At 37.6% G+C, this 24,931-nt stretch overlaps 1 protein-coding gene across 7 annotated transcripts in view; it reads left to right on the top strand.

Annotated features, from left to right (window-relative positions):
* CNTN4 (contactin 4) overlaps window positions 1–24,931 on the top strand; it is an 877,388-nt gene that overhangs the window by 690,424 nt on the left and 162,033 nt on the right. For all 7 annotated transcript variants that reach the window (XM_087866847.1, XM_087866849.1, XM_087866848.1 and 4 more), the window contains one exon: window positions 11,806–12,003. In XM_087866847.1, coding sequence (XP_087722973.1) covers window positions 11,806–12,003 — 198 coding nt within the window. The remainder of the gene's footprint in view (window positions 1–11,805; window positions 12,004–24,931) is intronic.

Genomic DNA, 24,931 nt, shown 5'->3' with positions numbered 1-24,931 from the left:
TTTGTTGTTTTTAAAGGTACAAATAAAAATAAATACTTCCGTTTAAGGAAGGACAGATCTATTTTTAATAGATCACCAGGCCAAATGCTTTTGTAGTTCAGCATTGGCAAAATGCAGAGAAGAGGTGGGAAAAAACATCTTGGATTACAATGAAGACTAGTATTTGCTTGGCAGATTTAATTAAGAGTTAATTTAGGCTCACAATTTAAATATCCATTTGAATTTCAATCACATCTTTAATTGGGGAGGGTGTAGAATTGTTTAATAATCTAATGAAAAGGCTGTGTATCAGTGACTTGTGTGGGAGTTGGTGACATTGCTTGAAAACTTGTTCTGTTAGTCATATTACGGCTTGAATCCTTTTAAAAATGTAAATAATTATAGTTTAACTGACATTTTCTACCATTTACTCAAAATTTTTAATCATTCCTGAGAATGCATTTCAGTTCCCACATTGAGTATTTCTTTCCTTTCTCCCCACAAATTACTAAGCTTAAAGTAATAAGACAGATTTTAATTATGTTGTGACAAAAAGCACAGATTCTATTAATGATGATTTGTGCAGCCCTTTCTTAGAAAATATCTTTAAATGTTGATATACTACTGACCTGTATACCCTGATATTTCAAGATTTAACTGGTTACCTCATTCCCTAAAATTCTGAACATCTCTTGAGTGCCATACAGGATTAGGTGCTGTGGCATACAGAAGCAAACAAGATGGTGGTGATCCCTGCCACATATCCAACTGTAGTTATTTCAGCAAAGGCCATGGCAATGTCAGTCATGATAACCCCTGCACCCACCTTGTTACTGGCTCATTTAAGCTGAAGGAGGCCATTGCAATGGCTTCTAGCATAGGAAGAGGAATCTTTGCCAAAGTGCCGTTTCAATCCTAAAGCTAATTCCACTGGTTTTCTCTGTGGTCCTAGAATAGATCACATATTTTCCTATGTCTCACTTTCCCTGTCCCTCCAATGGAACTAATCTTTATTCTACTTATTTCAACTGATAGAGACAACAAATGAGATAATGAATACCAGAGTGTTTTGAAGTGTCAAGAATTAAACAAGTTGTGGTTCTGCTCATGTACTTATAAGACAAAGCCTTACTTAAAAGTAGATATGAAAATCTAGCTCGCCGGGGCGCCTGGGTGGCACAGCGGTTAAGCGTCTGCCTTCGGCTCAGGGCGTGATCCCGGCGTTATGGGATCGAGCCCCACATTGGGCTCCTCCACTATGAGCCTGCTTCTTCCTCTCCCACTCCCCCTGCTTGTGTTCCCTCTCTCGCTGGCTGTCTCTATCTCTGTCGAATAAATAAATAAAATCTTTAAAAAAAAAAAAAAAAGAAAAGAAAAAATCTAGCTCGCCAAAAGCAAGTTTACTTCCTCCTACAAGTAAATATTGTAGTCCAGGGATTACTGCCACCTTTGAGTAATTGCATTCTGGCCAGGTCACACAGGCGGCATCTAGTTCATTGACACATGTCATTTAGCCTGTTGTGTTGTATGGGCTAGCCATCTCTGCATGCCTACCTCTCTGCTTTTACTGAGTCTTTCTTTCTCTTAAGTATTTGGAAGACTATGAATTAGTCATCTTTTTCTTTACTGCCATCTTGTAAACTCTGCAAAACCGCATCAGAGACTCAATAAAAAAAATAAAAAGGAAAGATTTTTCTAGAGAAAAGGCTTAGGCATTCTGATTTGAAAAATGTGAGTTCTGATGTTATAGATTTTCTGTCCTCCTCTAATTTCAGTGATTCTGATTTGCAGTCAGCGGTCTGATGGAAGTATTGTATTCTCCTCTTTAAAGGTAACTTCTTTCTCAGTAACAGGTTTGGCCTGGAGTGGCCTGGAGTTCAGTAATGAATTGTTGCTCTAGGAAACTTGTAACATTTGGAATTCCAATTCAATTCAACTAATATTCACTACGTTGATTACAGAATGGGAGGGACAAAGCATATGTTCCCCTGCCATCTGTATTCTTGTCCACAAGTAATACTCAAATCTGTTATCTGGAGAAGAGACAAGTAATTGAACCATTCTAATATAGGAAAAACAAAATTTTAATATGTGAAATACTGTGTAGTTGCCATGAGGCAAAAAAGAAACACATGTTCATTTGGTTGTTGAGGAGAGACCACACATATTTTCCAGGAGGGAAAATGGCTCTTCGGAGAAGGTAGTGGTTGAGATAAGCAGAAGTTGGAAGAGAATCCTCAGAGAGAATGCCTAAGCCTAGTCAGGGAGAATTGAAAAGCATAGAGCATGTTAGGGGATTGGTGACTGTTTTTCCACTGTACCTTAAGCAACCCTACTTAGCAGGACAAACATTTCTTAAAATAGAATTTTTGGGGGAAGGGCAAATCCCAAAAAAGCAAAAAAACAGAGCTTCCGGCCTTCAGCCAAGACAGGTGGACAGGGCCTTCCCACAATGCCTTATCTTTGCATTTAAAGGTGACTTCAGAGGGAATAGATATGTATTGTATGACTAAGTAATCAAAGTATCCAGCCTCTGATGTTTTGCAGAACCTAGTTTGAAGAGTACTCCCCCAGAATATGGACTTATGTGGAGAGAGGAGTAGAAAGCTAAAACTAGATAATTTGAAGTCCTGCTTTGGAAGGACTTGACTACTAGCTTGATGTATTTTATTTGATCCAGTTTGCAGTGGAGATCACAGAGGACTTGTGTGGAAAGGAGGAACGTGATCCAAAATTGCTCTTTAGACAAATTAATCTGGCAGTGGTATGTGGGTTGTCCTGGAAAGTTGACAAAACCGCAGGATGTTCTTAGGCCAATGACAGGTGAGATGGGTACGGAAACAAAAAAATCCCTTGAAATTCTAATCCAAAGGATTTGGATAACTGATTGGATATGCTTTCCCTCAGCAGTACCTTCCCCCAACATTCCTAGAGAGAATCTGAGATCAGGCAGAAGACGTTGTTTGAAGGAGACATACATATTAAGCTGAAACAGTTCTACCTCATTTTCTTCTGTTCACTTCCCACCCAAGGGAAAGTGGCATTCTCTCTGGAATAGGTCATTGGACTTTGATAGCGCTAACTGTTATGCAGTTTTCACATTGTCTGAAATATTTTATACTTGACTGTCGAAGGTATCTATCTATGCTTCAAGGAATTAATATTTAACAAATGAGCAGTGGATGTTGTATTTGAGGTCTTCATAAAATACGGTGATACCTTTGATTTCTTTAAATGCCAAATTTTTAACAAATAGCTGAAAGAAATACCCTTTAATTCCAATGAGCAGTATTTTTATCTGCCCATCATAGTCCATTCAAGCTGCATCTCTCTGCTTTAGCCTTACCGGTTCGTCTGTGCTGAGTGGGCTGGACCGTTGCTGATCACAATCATACAAAGCTCTGATGTTGATTGTGTGTGGTTTCAGTATCACCCCCACCTTCATTCCATTAGCTCATGTTTATATTCTCCAGTACCATTTTCATGCTAACGAAAGCATGCAACTAAGTGTCAATTCCATTTCTTTGTGCTTTCTTCTGTATTCCAAAACAGGTCACAAGCTAAATTGCCTGCCCAGCAGTCTGGGCCTGGGTAAGAAGTAGGGATTGGTAGAGACTGTGGCAAAATGGAGACCACCTGCTCTCTCCTAAATGGGAAGCCGCTACTCAGTTCTGCCAGTTGTTTCCCTGAGGGAATGAGATTAATGTGTTTCAGTCTTTTAAAGCAGTGTTTCTTCAAGTGTGATCTCCAGACCAGCAGCAGCAGGAGCACCTGAGAACTTGTTTCAAATTCACATTCTTGATCCCCACCCCAACTTTCCCAATCAGAAAACTGGTATGGGACACAGCATTCTGTGTAACAAGGCGTTCTGGTGGTTCTGAGGTCACTCAAGTTACGGAACCATTAGTGTCGTGGACTCTATGCTGTACCTCTCTAATTCCTCTTGAGAACTAATAACTGAGAGTTGTGTTTGAGTTGTAAGAAAATCCCAATATGGAGATGTTTATTTGATTTTTACTGTTTTTAAAGCATGCGAAACCATAAAAGACACACACGCTTATACAAGCTAAATCCATGCTGTGTGCCATCACTTCCCAGCCTCTACTCAAGAGTCTGAAATTGCTAACAAAAAGGATGCTGTTCTGTTGAAAAAATATATGGATTCTTCCCTTAGTGTATGAAAGTTTGCTGACACAAGACCTAGACCATATTTCCCAAACTTTTTTTCTGATATATTTCTGAGAGCAAAGAAGAATCAGCATGTCCCCCTGGGAATCTGGGAGCGTATCCTGAAGCAATCAGCTACAAGTACATGATTTTGTTGAAGCCTTTCCTTATACATTTAAGATTTGTATGAGTTTCATATATATTCCACCCTACACTCTTATTTGGCTTATGATCAAGACAATGCATTAAATTCCCCTCAAGTTATATTCCTTAACTTTCACCTACAAAATTTTAAATAAAATCTACACCCTAGAAAAATGCCTCATCAACCCAATAAAATAGAGGCAAGAAAACAAGAAGTAACTCATAAAAGGGAAGAGATTGTAAGCTATACACAAGAGCAATATGCACAGTCTGTATACTTGAGTAGAAAATGTCCCTTTTTCCATCTTACCTCCCATCCCTCCACTGCCACATCTGAGTGACCAAAGGGCATGAACTGAATAATCATTGAATACACTGAGTGAACAGTCAGGGGACTTATTTTTAGAAGTGCTTGCCACAAGTTTGCATGGGATTTAGCACTAGGGCTTTTCAATCCTTGCCTCACATGATCACCACTTCATTTCTCCTAAATCAGTTCTACAAAGATTGTAAAGAGTTTTGGCCTTACGTGCCAGCACCAATTGTTTGGAGGTAACTGCCTGAAGCACTGTATTGACAATGATCGTGAACCGAGGTGGGGCAGAGTCAATTATCTGTGTCAGCCACGGGTGTAGGAGTAGCAACTGGTGTTCCAACTGACAGATGCATGCCATCCCTGCTCCACCCAGCACAAATTACTCATGAAAAACGATTTCTGAGCTCCGGGAAGTCCTGCTTGATGCTGCAGACTTGTCTAAACCAAGTTCTCTGAACTACAAAGCATCTGTTTAAGGGGTCCTTTCAGCCATAGGCATGATTTCAGAACCTACATTGTAAAGGGCCATGGTCATCATTGTAAGTATTCAATACCCAGTAGTCTGTCTCATATTTAATTGAGGTACATATCTGTCCTATTCCAGCCCTTTACCCTTTTCTGGTACCATTCTTACTTTCTCTGAAATTACTTACATTACTCAAATTTGTAACATCTCCCTTTCCTTAAGTTCATAGACAAAATACTTATAAATCTGTTTATAAGCAAAACAAAAACAAAGACACAGTCTTAAAAGTTGACATAAACATGTTTGATGTTCATTGTGACTGGGCAGGGCAAGTGTTCTTTTTATTATTCCTATTTTTCAGATGAGAAAACTAAGGAATAAAATAGAAATTACTTTCTAGCTGATAAGCACTAGAGCCAAGACTCAATCTACATATTTTGACAAGTCCAGGGATCTTGGAACTGGGTTATGCCTTCTTTCCCCTTGCCCAAGCAAACTACTCACAGGTTTTAATCCCTGTGTTCACTTCCATTGCTGAGCTGAGCTTAGTGATTTTGTGCAAGGTTGGTGTTTAGTAAATATTTGGCCAAGAAGTAAACCAGTGGATGTACTCATCTAACCCATTTTATCTATAGAATTACTTAAGATACATTTTTCACATTTATCTGCTTAGAATCATCTCAGTTTAAATTCAACTTCACAACACTGTACAATAAGTAGACTAGGTATTAATAAAACTATCTAAAAATAAGGAGACTCATGCTATTTAAATAATTTATCAAAGCAAAAATTGGCTACAACATAAGGACTAGAATCCAGATATCCTGACTGTTAATTCTACTATCTTTCCTCTACACAACAGAGCTTAATTCAAATAACTGTAGTGTAGTGTAGTGTGTGTGTGTGTGTGTGTGTGTGTGTGTGTGTGTGTGAAGTTCTAGCTCTGGCGGGCTCAGTTGGTAGAAAGTGTAATTCTTGGTCTTGAGGTTGTGAGTTTGAGCCCCACATTGGAGGTGGAGATTACTTAGAAGTTTTTTTTAATTAAAAAAGTTCTAGTTCTGATTTTGTCAGTAACCACCTATGTGATTCTTAGCAAGTTGCTAGGTATCTTTGGACCCCACTTTCTTCATTTGTCAAATCAGAATGTTGGATTTAGTGTTGTACATAGAGAATTGTGGAATTTAATGCTGAAAGATACTTAGAGATCATCTAGTTGTACTCCCTCACTTACAGATGAGGAAATTTACAGATAAGGAAAACTGATCTTTTCTAACTCCAAAATAAATTCAGAGAGGAACATATGGGTTCCTAACAGAATCAGCTCTTCTGCATACTGTGACTACCCACTTACCAAATGTGTGATTATGATCCACGCATGTAGTTTCTCCAGATTTAAGTTTCCTGGTCTGTAAAATTGACAGGGTCATACTAAGGTTCCTTTCACATTTGAAACTTTGAGGATTAAGAAAGGCGTCTTTGAAAACTGACATTTGTCTACCCCTGGGACGGGACTCAGAATGTCATGAAGCATAACGTCGCACTAGAAAGAAATTAGCAGCAGGAACACGTTAAGAGCATCCATCCAAAGGACTCTGATCACAGGGTGAATTTGCTCAATGAATACTTAAATTCGAAAATTATTTGATTGATGTCTTATTTGAAAACTAATAACCCGGCATTCTTCACTCTTGGCCCAAAGATGTGGAAAAAAGAACCAAGTAAGGATGAAGTTTTATAGTTAATTACCTGTAGATTTGGATGCTACAAGTCAGAAAACCGTCACTAGTTCCTTCTTCCTTAACAAGTATCACTAGTCTCAGTATTTTTCTCAACCAAGCATCAGACGCTTCACAATCTATTAAATATTGTATTCCAAGTATCTGTTCACCGAGTTGTTACAAATTGCCAATGGGACAGGAACTGTCTGTCACTTCCAGAGCAATTAGTGTGTGAAAACTTATCAAAAGAAATCTGTCAAGTTTGAATAAGTATAAATATTGCATGGAAGTCCCTGAGGAGATCAAACTGAGTGGGATACATTTTTGCTCATTGCAGCACATGAGAATTTATTTTGTTTCATTTACTTGGCTCTATTTTTCAGAATGTTGGTAGCATTTCATGTAACCCAATGGATTAATCTTTTGCTCTGATAAAAATAGACATTAGTTCTTAGGGGAAAACTAGAGTATCTATGGAGTGATAGAATAGTACTAGCTCCTTTCTTTCAAATTTTAAGAACTCTTATTTGCTTCCTAAAGGGAGCACTGGAATGGGAGTATAGGTAGAAGGATTATTACATACAGATCTTCCTCAACTTAGGATGGGGTCACATCCGAATTAATCCCTCACCAGTAGACAGTGCATTTCGTACACCTAACCCGCCAGCCATCATCACTTAGCCTAGTCTACCTTAAATGTTCTCTAAACACTTACATTAGCCTACATTTGGGCAAAGTCATCTGAAACAAAGCCTATTTTATCATAAAGTGTTCAATATCTCATGTAATTTATTGAATACTGTATTTAAAGCAAAAAAACAGAAAGGGTGTCTGAATACAGAATGGTTGTAAGCGTATCAATCGTGGACCCTCCTGATGGCGTGGCTGACGGGGAACTGTGGCTACTGCCACTGCCCAGCATCACAAGAGAGTGTAGGACGGCATCCCGCCAGCCCAGGAAAAGATCCAAATTCACATTTTGAAGTATAATTTCTCCTGAATGCATACTTTCATACCATCATAAAGTCAAAACATCAAAAGTTGGGACCATCTGTAGTCTACTTTGCCACTTTTTTGACTCTCCAACCTTATCCTTTGTAGGCTTCAGATTTTTCATATCTTTAAAATAAAGGACAAGTGATCTATTGGCTAATTTTTAGCTTTACTACTCATTTTACCTGCATTGATGTCTCCATTTTCATTACATTATATTTCTCGTGCTCCTTCCTAATTGTCCTGGACAAATAAAAATACAGTATTTACAGGTAGTGACATTTGCTATAAAGAAAAATAAATTGGTATCTTTTATAGAGATGTCCCCCTTTCACAGGACTCAGCATTTACTCAATATGACCTCACCAGTGTACCAGTCAAGACTTTTTGAATGACCTTTTCACTTTAGGACTCAACTGTATTTACAAAGGTCACATGTTCAACTGATATTAGTTACGGTCCTTAGCATAATCCATTTGAGACTGTTTTGGCAACTGGTTTGTTTCTTTTCCTACAGCATGGAAAATGGTTATACTGTTATTATTACATTTTGGGAAGCTTATTACAATTGTAATTCAGCATTTTGTTGCTTTCTGTTGTTTAGAGTCACTTAACAATCCCCCCCACACTAAAGCAATAGAGTTGATAATCTTTATATTATACTTAATGTTTCTAGAATGGAAGTCATTGCCATTAGTCCAGGGTTTCCCAACATAGGTTTTGTGACCTATTAAGACATGTTTTAGAAAAACGGTAGGTGTGTAGAGGGGATTGTGGGGAGGGGGAAGATTTTATGATGAAGTAAGTTTGTGTGCTTCAACATGCTCTAAAGAATTTGAGGAACCTTGGGATGTTAAAAATCTCTTGCAAGACCTGAAAGGATAAATTTAAAAATCTGTTAAGCTTTGTTTAATCTAGGGCTTCTCAAAGTCATTTGATCATGTAACCCTTTTAAATTCGGGATAGGTGGGAGGGAGACAACTTCTATTAACAAAAAAATTAATATTCCAAGGACCACAGTTTAGGAAATGCTGCAGTATATGCTTAAGGTTGTTCTTATCTTCCTGCTAAAGCACTAAGTCACTTATGTCACAAAAGCAGTGAAATCAAAGTAATTAACTTATTTTTAAATAGCCATACAGCATGTTAACTGGGTATGATTTTTATTTTTAGTTTTAAAATGATCAACTTACGGGGCGCCTGGGTGGCACAGCGATTAAGCGTCTGCCTTCGGCTCAGGGTGTGATCCCGTCCTTATGGGATCGAGCCCCACATCAGGCTCCTCCGCTGAGAGCCTGCTTCTCCCTCTTCCACTCCCCCTGCTTGTGTTCCCTCTCTCGCTGGCTGTCTCTATCTCTGTCGAATAAATAAAAATAAAATCTTTAAAAAAAATGATCAACTTATAATGATTCAGATGTGCTTATGATTCAGAGTGCTTTCACATAAAAGAATCCTCACTACGGAGAATCTTAACCATAGGAAACAAACTGAGGGTTGCTGGAGGGGAGGTGGGCGGGGGATGGAGTAACTGGGTGATGGTCATAAGGAGGGCACATGGTGTAATGAGCACTGGGTGTTATATGCAACTGATGAATCACTGAACTCTACCTCTTTGAAACTAATAATACACTATATGTTAATTGAATTTAAATAAAATTAAATTTAAAAAAAAGAATCCTCACTACATACCTGTGTCACATTTATTATTATCCCCACTTAATGGGTTAAAAGTTTAAAGTGAGAGTGTTTAAATGGTTTCCCTTATGCAATACAGGTTTGAATGTTGGTCTTTTTTTTTTTAATAGATTTCTAATAAATTAGAAAAATAATAAAGGAGATGTCTTTTTTTTTCTGATATCCATGGTCCATACAACTTTCTAGTTGCCTTGTCCCACAGGATTCAGAGAGGTTGCTATCACTGGCCACTAGCAACAATCTTGAAAATATCTTTAGAAAAAGAAAACACAGTTTCGTGTATTTGATTACAACTCTCCTCGGAGGGTGTGGGTTGATTAATATTGTGCTGGTAAATTACTTTCTAACATCTACCTTGTGATTTTGGAGATGGTAATTTATACTTAAAACTCTCCTATAGCTAATTAGGGGACAGACAGTGTTCTCCTCATTGCTCATATGAGAAAATTGAGATGCCCAGAAATTACTTGGTTTGCCCAAAACTCACACACCATATTGAGTAAATAGTACACTGTACTGTGCTGTTTGCTCTGTTGTTTGTTAAAATCTCCTGTTTTTTTATGGAAAAACTCCCATACAAATTGAACTTCCCCACGACCTGTTATAGGGCCTTTCCTCCCCCAGATTTTAGTTTCTTGAGGAAGTGACTAGCTTGCTGGGAAACACTTGCTTATTTATACTGAGTATCCTCTTGACATCAGCATGGGGTTACTTATAATTACAGGCACATGTGTAAATAAAATGATTAACTATTCTCATATAAACATAATTATATCTCTCTAAAATAATACATGCGGAAATGTTATAATCCAGTGATAAAGGGAAAGCAATCTGCATGACCCCTCCTTTGTATGTAAACAGTGGATTATTAAGGCAGAATATGTTTCCTGTTGCACATCTGGTTATTGAGGTCAATTACACTTAGGATTCATCTAAGTATTATACAACAAAAGTGCCTTTTACAACAATTAGTGTTCTCTATAAAAGGCTGATGTCTTTCTGCCATTTTCCAAGGACATTGCATACATTTGAACTTTTGCCCAGGGTTCTATTAAAGAGAGACCTGTAAGAATTCAGCTAACTGGTTCTGAAACCAGAGTCTTTTTTTGCATCAGGTTGCTCCCCCTCCCCACCAAAGTGACATTTGAAGATAAAATGGGGCACATTAACTAATCAGTGCCAGTGGCTAGTATATCACTTCTCCAGCTTTGGACAAATCTGGAGATCACACTTGAAAGAAAGGAATCATGGAATGCCTGGAGCTGAAGAAGTTTGATTTCCTTGGAGCACAACAGTTCACTGCAGCAAATCTAATTTAAGCTCGCTGTCATTTAGGATTCTTCTCTGAAATTGAAAGCATGGGGTCACATGCTCATTCACAAAGCCTTTACCTAATTCTTCAGAAAAATTAGAACTTTGAAACATACGTTTTAAGGTATGGCTGCCTATCGCACTTGTCCCACTGGCACTCTGGGATGAATAAGTATTTGCAAAACAGTTGTTCTTGGACTGCTATTTCATACTCAACTCCCTTATGAATTTGATAAATTTTTCAGCCAATATTTTTAAATACACATTTACATTTGGGACCAACCAACCAGTCAGTCAGTGTGCGTTAGGAAGAATTTGCTGCAGTATTAAACCACCATCTCACAAATAATGAAAAAATAGTTCAACCTCACAAGTAGGAAAAGAGTAAGAATTAGCATTGATAGTGAGAGGCTTTGGGAGAAGAATAAATTGAGATTCAGGAATTATTCTGTCCCTAAGTAGGACTAAGAGTTTGGATTAGTTACTTTGTTGCTCTGTGCCTAAGTTTCTCAGTTAATGGAAAACTGTAAAATGCATTGAAAACCACAAAGTGCTATGCAAGTATGTGGTGCTATGATGCACTATAATGATTATTATCTATAAAATGAAAGAAGTGATCTAAATAGTTTTTAGGGTGGCTTCCAGCCTTACCATATCAAAATTATCGACTCTCTGGGTCTGTAATTTGAGCATTAGCTCAGCAAGTATTGCATAGTGCTTGGCCCATGCCTAAACTATAAATGGTTATTCCCTTGACTTAAAGAGGTTGGACTTCTTTTAATCAACTATCAGAGTACCTTTTAGTTCTCTTGAAATAAAAATCTTAATGACTGACAGTACGAGTACTGGTAAAATGCTTAAGGGATTATGATTACTTCCTATTTATATTTAATAGCAGGCTGAAAAAGGACCATTGGGCAACAGTATGAATTTCTAACTTGACCATTTCTATCATGAATACAGTAGTGTTCCAATGCCAGAAGGCATATTTGTAATGATGATTCCTTTGCTTTCAGAGCTGAGCTATGCTTGGATCTTCAATGAATACCCTTCCTATCAGGATAATCGCCGCTTCGTTTCTCAAGAGACTGGGAATCTATATATTGCCAAAGTAGAAAAGTCTGATGTTGGGAATTATACCTGCGTGGTTACAAATACAGTAACAAACCACAAGGTCCTGGGGCCACCCACACCACTAATACTGAGGAATGATGGTGAGTTTCCTAAGGGATTTTGTTAGTTCTGTCTTTTGCGGTCCCCTGTTGCATATGGAAAATTATTACATTATTGGCACACAAACCCTGATTGTCTCAATTAAATTTAAGAAAAGTTTAATGCTTTTTACATTTGGTACCTATATTTTCTCCGTTTGTGTAAGTAATAAAACCATGACTCCATTTTGGAAAACTAATTAGAAGTTTAATTGCTAAGCTCAACAAGAATAGAATGTAGATTTAGGTAAGTATAAATAACAAATGAATCTATTTCTTGTTCTTTTTCACTTAAAATGTGTATACAGGCAGAATGGAGTGGAAGGTTGAACAACTAGTTCATTAATCAACTATGTAATTTAGTATTCAGTGTCCAGAAAGAAGTTTTAAATTATCCAAATAACTTCTGGGTTAATGATACTAATGACATAGTTCACACCACAGTGAAATACAGGAATATCAACGCTTATTTGAGAAATAAGTTTTAACTTCCAATAATTTTGTAAAAATATTTCAAGAAAATATATGAATTTCACCTTTATTATCTGGATGAATAACATAACAGTGTATGGTAATTCACCATGTGCTTTTCAAAGACAATCCTACTGAATTGTATCCCAAACTCTAGTACCACTATGCCTGTTCTCCACTCTGATTATTTATATGTATTCTGTTTTCTCTTCTTGAAATGCTTTTTCTTCCCTGAGTCTCATCCTTTCATTTGACTGACTTACACTGGCCCTTTTTTTTCCTTCGAGTATATCACTTTCTCCAGGAGGTCATCTCCGCCTGACCCCTCTCCACTATGCTCCCTAGCTGCCTTCTCTATAAACTCCAATGAAGCCTCTTACTATACCCCCAAGAACTCTTCATTCTGTATCACAGTTACCAGTATGTTTCCCTGTCTCCCTAACTATAAACTTGCTGTTTAGAAGCACATGCAGTGCCTTGATCACTCGTGTACCTCCAGCACCTAATGGAATAGCTAGGACATAGATGCTTCTTAGTAAATATTTATTGAGCAAAAGAAAACAAAGGCATAATTAAGTCTTTCCAAAATGGCTGATACAATGATTTAAGCAGCCATGGTTTACATGTTTAAACTTCTTTTCTTTCTAAGTTCCTTTCCCATCAAGTACACATTGAAACCTTCCATTATGAACAGGAATTACCAGAGTCATTACACAGGTGAGGAAACTGTCAGACAAGAACATTAATAACAAGCATTTACTGGGAGCTTACTGTTTCCTGGGTGCTCAGAATTTCACCAGAATTATTTCAGTCAAACCTCAAGCAATTATATGAAGAATATCCTCTTTTATTTTTTATAGATGAATGAACTGGGGCTCAGACATGTTAAGTAACAAATCCCAAAGCCACACAGCTACCTAAAAACTAATGGCTCCAAGATTCATCCTCGGCTCCCGTGTCTTATCGATCCCAGAGCCTAAATGCCTCACTCACTACATTTCATTTCATTACACTATGCCACTTCTTACCTGAATTTATACAAGAAAAACTTGGCAAATTGGCAAATTCAAGCCTGGAACTCAGATTTCTCTCCAAATATATTCCTCTTCCCCTCTGTACTGAAGGGACTTTGTACCCAATTGGGGCTGTGAATCTAAACCTCCGAACAGGATACTTGCAGACAAACCAGCTCTGCAAAGAGGGTCTGGGCATCCATACAACATACATCATGCTATGGAATTTTTTAACAAATAGTGTAGATTTCAACCATCCATTTATTTATTCTTGCATTCACATGTACTTATTTAGACAGACACTACTGTGGGGCTAGTGAACAAGAACAAAAGGGCCCTATCTCATTGTACTTATATTCTCCAGAACACTGGTAAAACAAACATAAACAAAAACAAAACCCCAATTATTTTAGCTCGTAGTAAATAAACCAGTATGATAAAACAGAGGCTCCGTGGATGCAAATGTCTGCTTTAGGCAGGATTGTCATGGAAGGCCTTTCTGAGGAGGTGACCTATGAGCTGAAACCTGAATGATGAGAGGTCAACCCTGTGATGATCGAGGGAGGAGCAGTGCAGGCTTAATTAGCCTCACATGCAAAGTCCCTGCGGCCTTGGGGGAAAGAAAGAAACAAACACTTGGCATGTTCAGGAAGAAAAGAGAATGTGAGCATGGTTGGAGCACAGTGAGCAGGGTGAAGGGTGTTTTGAGTTGAGGTTGGAAAGGAATCAACAGCCAGATCATGTAAACCATAGAGAAGAGACTAGATTTTATCTCAAGTGCAATGAGAAGCCATTAGAGGATTTTATTCAAGAGAGTGATGTGTGTTTTTTAAAAGTGTGTTAGCTACTGTGTAGAAATGGACTTTGAACGAGTGAGAGTGGACACTGGATGTCCAACTGAGAGACTATTGCAATAATTCAATTGGGAAACGATGGCAGCTTAAACTAGGGAGTAGCAGTGGGTAATAGAGAAGTGGATGGATTGAGGATACAGTCTGCAGGTAAAGTTGCCAGGACTTGCTGAGGCACTGAATGTGGGAGGTGTTGGAAGAGAATGTCAAGGATGACACATAGGTTTCTGGTGTCACAACTGGGTTTATGGGAATGCCATTTACTGAAATGGTCTTACTGAGCAGATTTATAAGGAAAAATCCAAAGTATTATTTTAGTCATTATTTGTAAAGCCAAAAGCATGACTTCTCTCTTGGCAACAGAAAGAATTATTTGTTTTGTGCTTCTTGTCCCTTCTCTCTATCATATTACTCATCTGATATATTCACACGCTTATCCACTTTCCTTCTTCCCCCACCTTGCTGAAATTGTGATCAAGCACAGATCATAGGTTCATCCAGCTTTGTGCTAGGAAGCAACACAGTGCTTGACAGATGACATGTGTTAAATTAATATGTTGGAATAAGCTGAATTATATGAAATAAAACTGAAAATTTAATCAGTTTAAAGAGAATAGTAGGCAAAGGACCATTTTTTCCAAAAGCTATTGATGCTATCTCTCCAGACCTAAAGATGAAGAGCCTTTTTCAGAAGATGTGCTCCACTGGCATTGAGTACAAAATTATTTAAAAATAAATCCCTGACGGGGCGCCTGGGTGGCGTAGTCGTTAAGCGTCTGCCTTCGGCTCAGGGCATGATCCTGGCGTTCTGGGATCGAGCCCCACATCAGGTTCCTCCGCTGGGAGCCTGCTTCTTCCTCTCCCACTCCCGCTGCTTGTGTTCCCTCTCTCGCTGGCCATCTCTATCTCTGTCAAATAAATAAATAAAATCTTAAAAAAATAAAAAAAATAAAAAAAATAAATAAATCCCTGTGACCTCTGCTTATAATGCACTTATGCCAAAATGTCTGTTCATTGGTGTTATTATCCATTCAGGTGTGTCAAATCAAAAATGTAATGAAATATTGATGAAGCGCTAAGACACAGCCCAGGAGACACATTGCACAGAGTTGCTAGAAGAACAAAAACTCAGGAACACAAGAATTCTAGAATCATCACGGACACCTCAAGTTGACAGCAACTTTGCCTTTTGCTTAGCTTTTAGATATATCTTGACTTATCTAGTATATCTTCATTGAGATGACAAATGTTTTTTACTAGAATATTTTATCACAAAATTAGCAGAATAAGGATCTCATTCTTCAGCAATTAATGCCCATTCATTCTTAATTTCCATGAGAGTTGCATGGTGAAAATTCATAATATGTCTTTCCCATTTAGGCTGGAGTATGTAAAATGGATACTTGAACTATATTACTAAGGACAAAATAGGCTATTTAATGAGCTCTTGTCTGTAGGTAAGAGAAAAGGGGAAATATAAATCAAGAAGAGATTGCAAAATAAAGATGACATTCTTGTTAAAGTCTATTCTATGAGAATAAAATCAATAAAATTATCATTCTGCATGATGTTGTATTTAGCAACTATATATTAAACTGATAAATACAAGGTTGTGTAGAATTTGTACAATTATTTTGTTAACTGAAGCTCTCTCAAAATTTCGCATCCTCCTTCTGCCTCCAAAATGTGAATAAGCAAGGCAACAGAGTCTATTGCCTGAAGTGAACTAATTACCATGGCTGGCCATTTTCCCTGCAAAGTGCCGATGTAGTTTAAAGAACTAGATGTCCTCAGTATTCAGGTTATTCCCTTGAAGTTCCAGCTAAGCAGTTCTGGACTGTGATTCATTGTTTCCAGCCCAAAAGGTTACAGTGAGTGATAAAGAGTGAACAGTGAAGGTTGACTCAAGTCCTGATAGACATCAAATATGATGTGTCCCATGTTTATCCCACTGACCCTATTGACCCCTTGCCCCCAGCTCACCGTGGTTCAGCAAGACTTTGGTACTTTATGTTCCCTTCCCACCCCCAGGCTCTTCACATGGCTCACTGCTTCCTGTGGCTCGGATTGTTACTGAAATGTGGGGCAGGATGATTTGAGGTCAGCCCTGAGGACTCTGGAACCAGGTCCCCAGGGCAGAATCCAGTCATACCACTTATTAGCTGTGTGACTTTGGACGTCAGTTAAACCTCATTTCGTTCCGTTTTCTCATTAGTCAAGTGAGGATGATGAAACCTGGCTCAGAGGCTTACCTTCTGGGTTAAATTACAAATAGAGTGCTTTGATCAGTGACAAAATAAAATGCAACATCAGTAAACTTCTTACCTAGATATACTCAACAAATTATATTTTAAAAAGCAGATTACATAGTGAATAGATAGTATTATCCTTGTTTTGTAAAGTGTATGTGGATAATGACAGAGAAAGCTGGAAATAATACTCTCCAAAATGCTAACAGTGTTAAACTTTGAAGTATTTAACTTTAAGTGGTTAAGTGTTCAATTCTTATTTTTTTCTATTTGCTTTATTGTATTTTCTCATTTCTTCTACATTGATTAGATATATTTTGAGTTTTTAGGAAAACATTTGGAAAAGGGTTACTTAAAGATGGTTGGCCCTACAAGGCCTTAGAGATCACCCAACTTTGTATCTTTATTCTTTGGGAAAGAAGAGAATTGAGGACCAGAGGAGTAAGGTGAGGAAGCCTCAGGGTCAAATTCCCAGTGCTCCATCCCCATGCTACTTAACTGAGTTTCACAAATGCTGTTTGGGGCTCTAGATTAACAGATTTGCCTTGTTTCTTTTCCACTGTGATTTTTAAATTTTTTTGTATTGATAGTTCTCCTAAATAACTGTATGTTGCTATATACTATTTACCTCTAGGAAGTATAAAATTGAGTTATTAGGCAAATGTGAGAGAATTTTATATCAGAGTTTATCTAGATATTTTGAAATCTGCTTTGGAAAAATAATATAACTTGCTATGTGGGAAAGTGCACTTGTTGCTTAGGTACCATGAAGAAGAAAGATTTAATTGAGAAAAGTATATCACAATTATTTTTATGACAGGTACTAGTCTCTGGATCAATATTAGCCAACTGCCGGTTATTAATGATGATGAGCTTGCTCTATTATGAGCTTCCTACACAGATCTCAAAGAACTGTCCCTAAATTTCTATAAACAAAGGTAATAGATTACCCATAGAGCATTAAGTACAAGAGAAATCATAGATTTAGATGATAGATATAATGACTATTTCTTCTGTCTTTAATCACTATACCTGACTTCCTCTAAAATGGCTAAAGAAGGGAAGAATTAGCAGAGATTAGTACAATCTTGGGAAAGTGAGGTCATGTCCATGAGGATGTTTTATGTACATTACATACACAGGTATATAATTGAGCAGGAGTTATTAAATGACCTTTGCCTTTTATTTCCATTTTCCTTGAGGCTGGCTGGGGATTGGTTTGGCAGTTCTCTGTTTTGCTTATTAGAACCAAGACAAATTTTAAGCAGTTTACAGCCAGTGTCTGTCTGATGGGTCTGTGCTTTGTATAGTGGATGTTAAATATTTTTTAATATTATCCCCAATTAGAACTCTAAAGAGAAGACATACTAAGGAACAGGGGGAATGGAGTTTATCCTCTCTTTGCATTTCAAAATCTCTCTCTCTTTCTCACCTTCTCTTGTATATACATTTATAAACATATATGTGGTTTATGTTATATAAATGTACATATGTTTATATACACTAGGTATATTGTCTTTGGAAATTAAAATGTAAACTTAATTATTTAATATTTATGTTCTCATATATAACCAAAATAACTGGTGATATTTTTCTAACTTCTCACTCATTTTTCTCAGCCTGATTTTATATAGCCATGAAAATGCTGAGCACGGTGAGCACTGAAGCATTTAACATTCTCACCTGAAATCAGCTTTAACCCAGTGGACAAGAGTCTAGCTGATAACCTCAACTTCCTGCAGTTTCAGAGCAAGGAGGACAGAAGTAGATGTGCTGGACATAGGGTTGAGAACGTCCCTGATCAGTGCCAACCAGCTTTGTCTTTTTTTGCTGTGGCCTCACCTGGGATGCAGTGAAAGGGGGATGGGACTAAAAGTCAAGAGGAAAAGAAGTCATGAAATTTGGGCTGTAGTCTCAGATCTACCACTAACTCACATGACAAGAATCATGCCATTTCTTTGATCCTCTGTTTTCTTAGCTATTAAAATGTTGGATTTGTAATAAGTCAGAAGTATGTTTAAACCTAGTTATCCTCTAAGATTCTAGTCACAACTCTTCTACGCTACCTTACTCCAATCCCAAAATTCACACAGGCCCGGTAGTATCCAGGGCTAATCAACAGATGCTATTCATGGGCTCGGATTTCCTCCCAATGCTAAGAACCAATCCTAGCACAAAACGAGGTGCATTCCCTCTTTCTGACCAAATAGTCATTTGTGAGCCTTCGCCTCTGTGACCATTAGTGGCTCAGAAAACTATATTCCCCTTAAAGTTCCAAATTTAAGACCAAAGACTTAAAAATGGAAAGGATAAAACTAGACTATTGTAGGATATTCTATAATATTGATGCAATATAATGTATCCTCCATTATGATATGTCATCTGCCCTTAGCGAACTTTTCTAATACTGCCCCAAACTGGATTAGACCCTCAAGTAAGCATTAGCACCACTGTCTGTGTTCATAAACAAAGCAGCTTGATTTTTTGACCACTTAATTAACCTCGTGGGATAAGATCAAAAGCTCATTCATTAAGCAGATCTTTTTTTTTTATTTTAAACTTGATCTACAACCTTTTATTGATGACCAAGCATTTAGATTAGCAAGGATGACAGTTCTGCCTGGCAATGGGTAGAAACACGTTCTTCACTTAGACATATTTTTATGTTACTTAAGATCTAGAATTTAAACACTTTGCTTTATTTTACTCTCACTTCTAATTGCAACTTTTGTCTGGCTTTGTCACAGCAATCATGTCTTGTTTTTAATTCTCTAACAACATCACAGTTGAGGATCTGTGGGTGTAAAACGTGTTTTATGAGGAGAATATCTAAATGACTAGAGGATGTGAGATATTTTGCTAAACTGCCATTGCTAATCTGATTTAATAGTGTCTTAATGGCTCTGGATATTTTGAAGGCTTGACAAGCTTAGAAACTTGGCAGTCAGCTTTAGACCTCTAGCACAGTCATTCCATTTCAGGTCCATGGGGGCCAAAGGTCTTGGATGGTCATTTAGCTAGTCAGTTAGGAAGCATCTGTTAAGTACCCGCTGTGTGTGGTACACTATGAAATATAAAGATGTGATCCCAGCTCCTGGAAACCTATAGTCTTAGAGAATTCCAAATTAATAAAGGGTCTAAAGTTTCATTCTTAGAATTACTGAATTGAGTTCCAGAAAACACATGTACAGACAGAGGGATTTGAAATGAATATGGAAAGTAGAGGTGTCTAGCCTAAAATAGAGATGACTTGGGGCATTCGTTTGATTATGCATTTAACCAACAAATATTTCATGGAGTACCTGTTGGATACCTGTCATCAGGAATGCAGAAGTCTGTGTATCACAGATTACAGTGCAGCTGAGAAGCCTAACTGTAGCCTGAGGCAGGAGTGGGGCCATATTGGGGGAGAGTGAAGAAGTGAAGCAGGTTCCTTTAAGTTTCTTTTGTAATAAGAGCCAATAAGGAGCAGTGAAGGGTGTAGTGAGATTATGCATCTAATCCCGCCTTGGATGGGAGGAAATCTGGCCTGGTGCTGGGGATCAGCTAAGCTTCCATCAGGAGTTGAGGAAGGAAAAGAATTCCAGGTAGTGGGCACAGTATTTGTTTAAAGAAGGAATCGGCAGACTCCCTCCGGCAGGCCAGTTCGCCCCATGGCCTGTTTTTGTTAAAAAAAAAAAAAAAAAAGAAGAAGAAGAAGAAGAAGAAGAAGAAGAAGAAGAAGAAGAAGAAGAAGAAGAAGTTTAACATTTTTCTCCATAGAAATGTTGGGTATTCTTAGTTAATTCCTAAATTCTCTATAATTTTTGTTGCTATTGCAAATGGTTTCTTATTTTTAATCACATTCTCTAGTTAGTTATTGCTGATGTACAGAAATGCTATTTTTTTGTGTGAGTCTGCATTTGGCAAGCTTGCTGAAATCTCTTGTTAACTCTAATAGTTTGTCGATTCTATCAACTCTCTCAAACTTAGCTATTTTTCTCGTTTCCTCTAAGCCAGAGGTCAGCCAGCTAGGGCTTGTGGGCCATACAGCCCACCACTGTTTTTGTAAATAAAATTTTATTGGACCCTAGCCATGTTCTTTTGTTTACATATTGTCTGTGGATGCTTTCCAGCTGTAATGGCAGAGTTAACAGAGACTGTATAGCTCACAAAACCTAAATAAAATCCTTGTCCTCTGTCACTTTACAGTCAAACTTTGCCAGTCTCTGACAACATGATAATATCTTTAAATATATGAAGAGTATCCATCAAAAGCCTTGTATTTTGTGACTCCACAGACTTGAACTAGGACCAACATGTTCAAATTAGAGGGAGAGAGAGAGTGTACTGTTCAAGACAATATGAAGCACTTTTTAGTAGGTTGAGCATAAAAGTACTTAATCAAAGGAAGATGAAAGCTGGCTTTCTTTTGCCTAAATGAAGAAGACCTTATAATTAATTGCCCAAACTGGACACTTAGCCAGTTACTTCAGGATGTCAGGTAAACCAGGGCTGTTTTAGTCAAGCATGAATACTTTAATTCTACCTTTATAGGAGATAGCATTCTGGAATAACTCAAGTTATCTCTACACTTTAATCATTGAGAAGGAAGGAAAGAATTCAGATTTAAAGTTAAAACATGTTTATTTTCACATCCTACAGATTTCTGAGGATACCCTAAAACCCTAAATTTAAGAGGTGATGTACATACAACCTTCAGCTTCCTTACTCCTCCTCTCCAGCATTGTGGGGGTCATTGTTTAGATAGTTGTGGCCTCAAACTCAATGGAAATTCACCCATTAGGGGGTGGATATTGGTAGAAGGAATTCCTTGGATGGTCCCCTAGACCTCACAATGTCTCCTTCCACCCAGAGCAAAACAAGTTTCTTTTAAAAGAGCAAAGTGTAAACTCAACCAAAGGGATATGTAGGACTAATGAGGTATTTCCAAATATTTTTAGCTTAATGAACTGCACATCATATGACTTAGTTCACAAGAAAGTCGATGTGGGAACTTTTCATAGGATGATTTTTGCAATTTTTTCTAGTAGAAAACCCCACTCTGTGGAAGTGGGTAAAAGTCCCTTCTGTGGTTTAATTTAGCAAGCACAGATTCCAGCTAAGGCAGGTGTTGGCAAAATGTTATGGCATCAACTCTGCAAAGTGGCCTCTTTCTGCCAACACAGCACTCTGCAAATTGTAGTTAAACAAGCATGGTGTGTGACTGATTTCTCTTTCATATTCTGTAATTTGCCAGTTATTTTGTTAAATTCTATGTTCTTATAGACATCAGCGTCACCTTAATGATATTTTAGTTTTCGAAAGGGGAACAGTCATTGCCACAAGGTCATATCCAGGGCCCAGTCTCTTGATGGGCATTGTCCCCGGTAGGATTCCATTACTAATACTCTCCCAATGACTAGCCCACAGAGGAGTCTAGTATTATTGTGTCGTACTTTTTGCTTTGGCTTAACAAGTCATGGTCACTACAGAAACTCTTAAAGTGTACTCCCTGGACCAGAGGCTTCAACATCACCTGGGAAATTGTTAGAAATGCACATTCTTGGCTCTATCTCAACTTCCTTAATCAGAAACTTAAGCCCCCCAGGTGATTTTAAGTTTGAGAACCACTGGTTTAGGAGAAAAAAAAAAAACAACCTAGGAATTTCTAGCCATGTCTTCCTCAGAAGTCAGCTCGTCCAATTATTCAGTAAACAGTTACTGCCTGCATAGATCACCATGAAAGGCACTGAAGAAGGGTAGCCTACAGGTGCCATGAAGATAACAATCAGGTGTGTGTTATTCACATTGTGCTCCCATTGTTAGACAGTGCATCATGTATGGTTAGTGTTACATGAATATTTACTGAATTACTCCATCAGAATATAAATATAGCTAAGCCCTTGACTCCTGAGGACTCTAATGTGTAGAATTTCAAGTACTGAACTTTCACGGTTGTTACGATGGAATGGAAAACATTGACAAACATTCTCATGAATTGAGACGTCTATATTTCTTTATGTTTAAAATTGTAGGTATGAATGTCTCTAAAATTGAAAGCAAAAGTTGTCTCTGTAGAGAAATTGTATTGTGAATGAATGAAATCATGCAAGAGAAAGGGAATATTACTGAGATTATATATCTTTGTTGATTCCGACTGTATGATATGCACTCTTTATTTCTACTTACCTTGGTTGTGACACAGCTAGGCCTTTATATCTTCCCACCTTTTAAATAGTTTGAAGATGGAAAAAGGGTCTGGAGCAATTCCATCGGTAGCCTTTCTCTTTCTGCCTAATCATTCTGTTAATCACTAGAGCAGCTGTAGACCAATTAAGTTCAAAAGTGTACAGGTGGTCAGAGGACTGACTTGAAAAATATACTCTTGTTGTAAGGGGCCTTTTGTTTCATAAAAAATAAAAACGACAATAGCTTTTTAAATTTAATTTAGAACGTAAAGGCCAAAATAGTTAAAATTAAATAAATAGTCAAATAAAAATATAGCTTGGGCCAGATGTAACGAATTAAATGGAATAGCTTGCAGGTACCCCCCCACACAAAATGTTGATAATATAGTTGGAGAAAATTGCTTCCTTCATTTTTTATGACTTTAATACTAGGACAATCTTTATATATAATGAAAATTCTTTAAACATCATCAAAACCATGCCATCCCATCTCTGATCCATATCTTTATGTCCTATAACTACTGCTATAAATCCAGATCAATCTGTATTATTACTAACTCTGTTACTTTAATTTCTATAGCTGTAAATATAGATCAGTGTGTATCAACCCAGAAATCACCCATATGACTACAAAAACAACCTAGAGCTCATTTTAGAAAAAAACCTGATATAAAGGAGTGACCTCCTACAAGAAGCCATGATGATGATACCTTCGAAACGACTTCCATGCCTGGAAAGAAGTGCATGTTTGACTTAAGGACTACTATGTGTCATAGTATAAGGCCCGTATTCCTCCATCTTTTCCTCCCTTCCACAAATTCCAAATGATCACATTTTTTTTTTCATATGCCTGGTACTAAACTAGGGTATAGAAGTATTTCCATTCCTCCAGGAAATGAAAGCACAAAGGAAGAGATAGCATGTAAATAAATAGCTATAAAGATGATAGAAAATAGTAATTCTGTTTGAGAGGGGCCCAGTATTTTATGTGTAGAATGACATTATTTATATGGCAGTAGTTTTTTTAGTACCTATTAAGTGAAGAAACAATGATAGAAGCTAGCAGTATATATGAAAAAGACTTGATGTCATGCATTTTACGATCAAGATGAGATGACAGACTAGACTCATGAATAAACAAGATTATGAATTGTGTAATTAACATAGAAGAAATAAGATGTTAATAAAGAATAACATGGGGACTTATTTTAGGTAGTGTGATCAGAAAACACTCCTCTGAAGGGACACCGTTTGAGCTAAGACATGTAGCAAGGGAAAAGTCATCCACATAAAAATCATGGGGAAAATGAGAAATGAAAGACATTTCCACACAAAGACTTGCATGCAAATGTTCTTAGAAGCATTAGTCCTTATAGCCAAAAGTGGAGGCCACCTAAATAAATGCCCATTAACTGGTATTATGGGTTGAATTGTGTCCCCCAAAAAAGCTATGTTGAAGATGTAACCCCCAAGTACCTCAGAATATGACCTTATCTGAAAATAGGGTCTTTATATAGGTGTAATTAGTTCAATGAATTCATTATGGATGACGGTGGGTCCTTAATCCAATATGACTGGTGTCCTTATAAAAATATAAAGAGAAGACACAGAGAGAATGTCGTGTGATGACGGAGGTAGAGACTGGAGGGATGGAGCTGCAAGGCAAGGACCACCAAAGACTGATAGCCACCAGCAGAAGCTAGCAAGAGGCAAGGAACGATTTTACCCAGTGTCAGAGGGAGCAGAGCCCTGTCATGGCCCTCATTTATGACTTCTAACCTCCAGAACTGTAAGAGCATAAATTCCTTTTTCTTTAAGCCACTCACTTTGTGTTACTTTGTTGTTAATATGACCAGGGAACGAACAAATAACATGTGGTATCTCCATACGGTTGAATACTATTCAGCAATAAAAAGGAACAGACTGTTGATATATGCTGCAACATGGATGAACCTTGATAACATTCTGCCAAGTGAAAGGGTCCGGATGCAAAAGAACACATAGTGTCTAATTCCATGTGTATGAAATGTCCAGAGAAGACAAATTCTCAGGGACAGAAAGCAGATTAGAGGTATTGCCTGGGGCTGAAACAGGCATGAAGGATCATGGGTGATAGAAATGCTCTAAATCATGGTTTCACAACTTGGTCAATTTACCAAAAATCTTCTAATACCACT

The sequence above is a fragment of the Ursus americanus genome, chromosome 14, assembly GCF_024610735.1.
Source record: "Ursus americanus isolate L20-20 chromosome 14, mUrsAme1.1.p, whole genome shotgun sequence".
Classification (NCBI taxonomy): Eukaryota; Metazoa; Chordata; class Mammalia; order Carnivora; family Ursidae; genus Ursus; species Ursus americanus.
The sequence above is the reverse complement of the archived record's forward strand: the minus strand, read 5'-3'. Positions and strand labels throughout refer to the sequence as shown.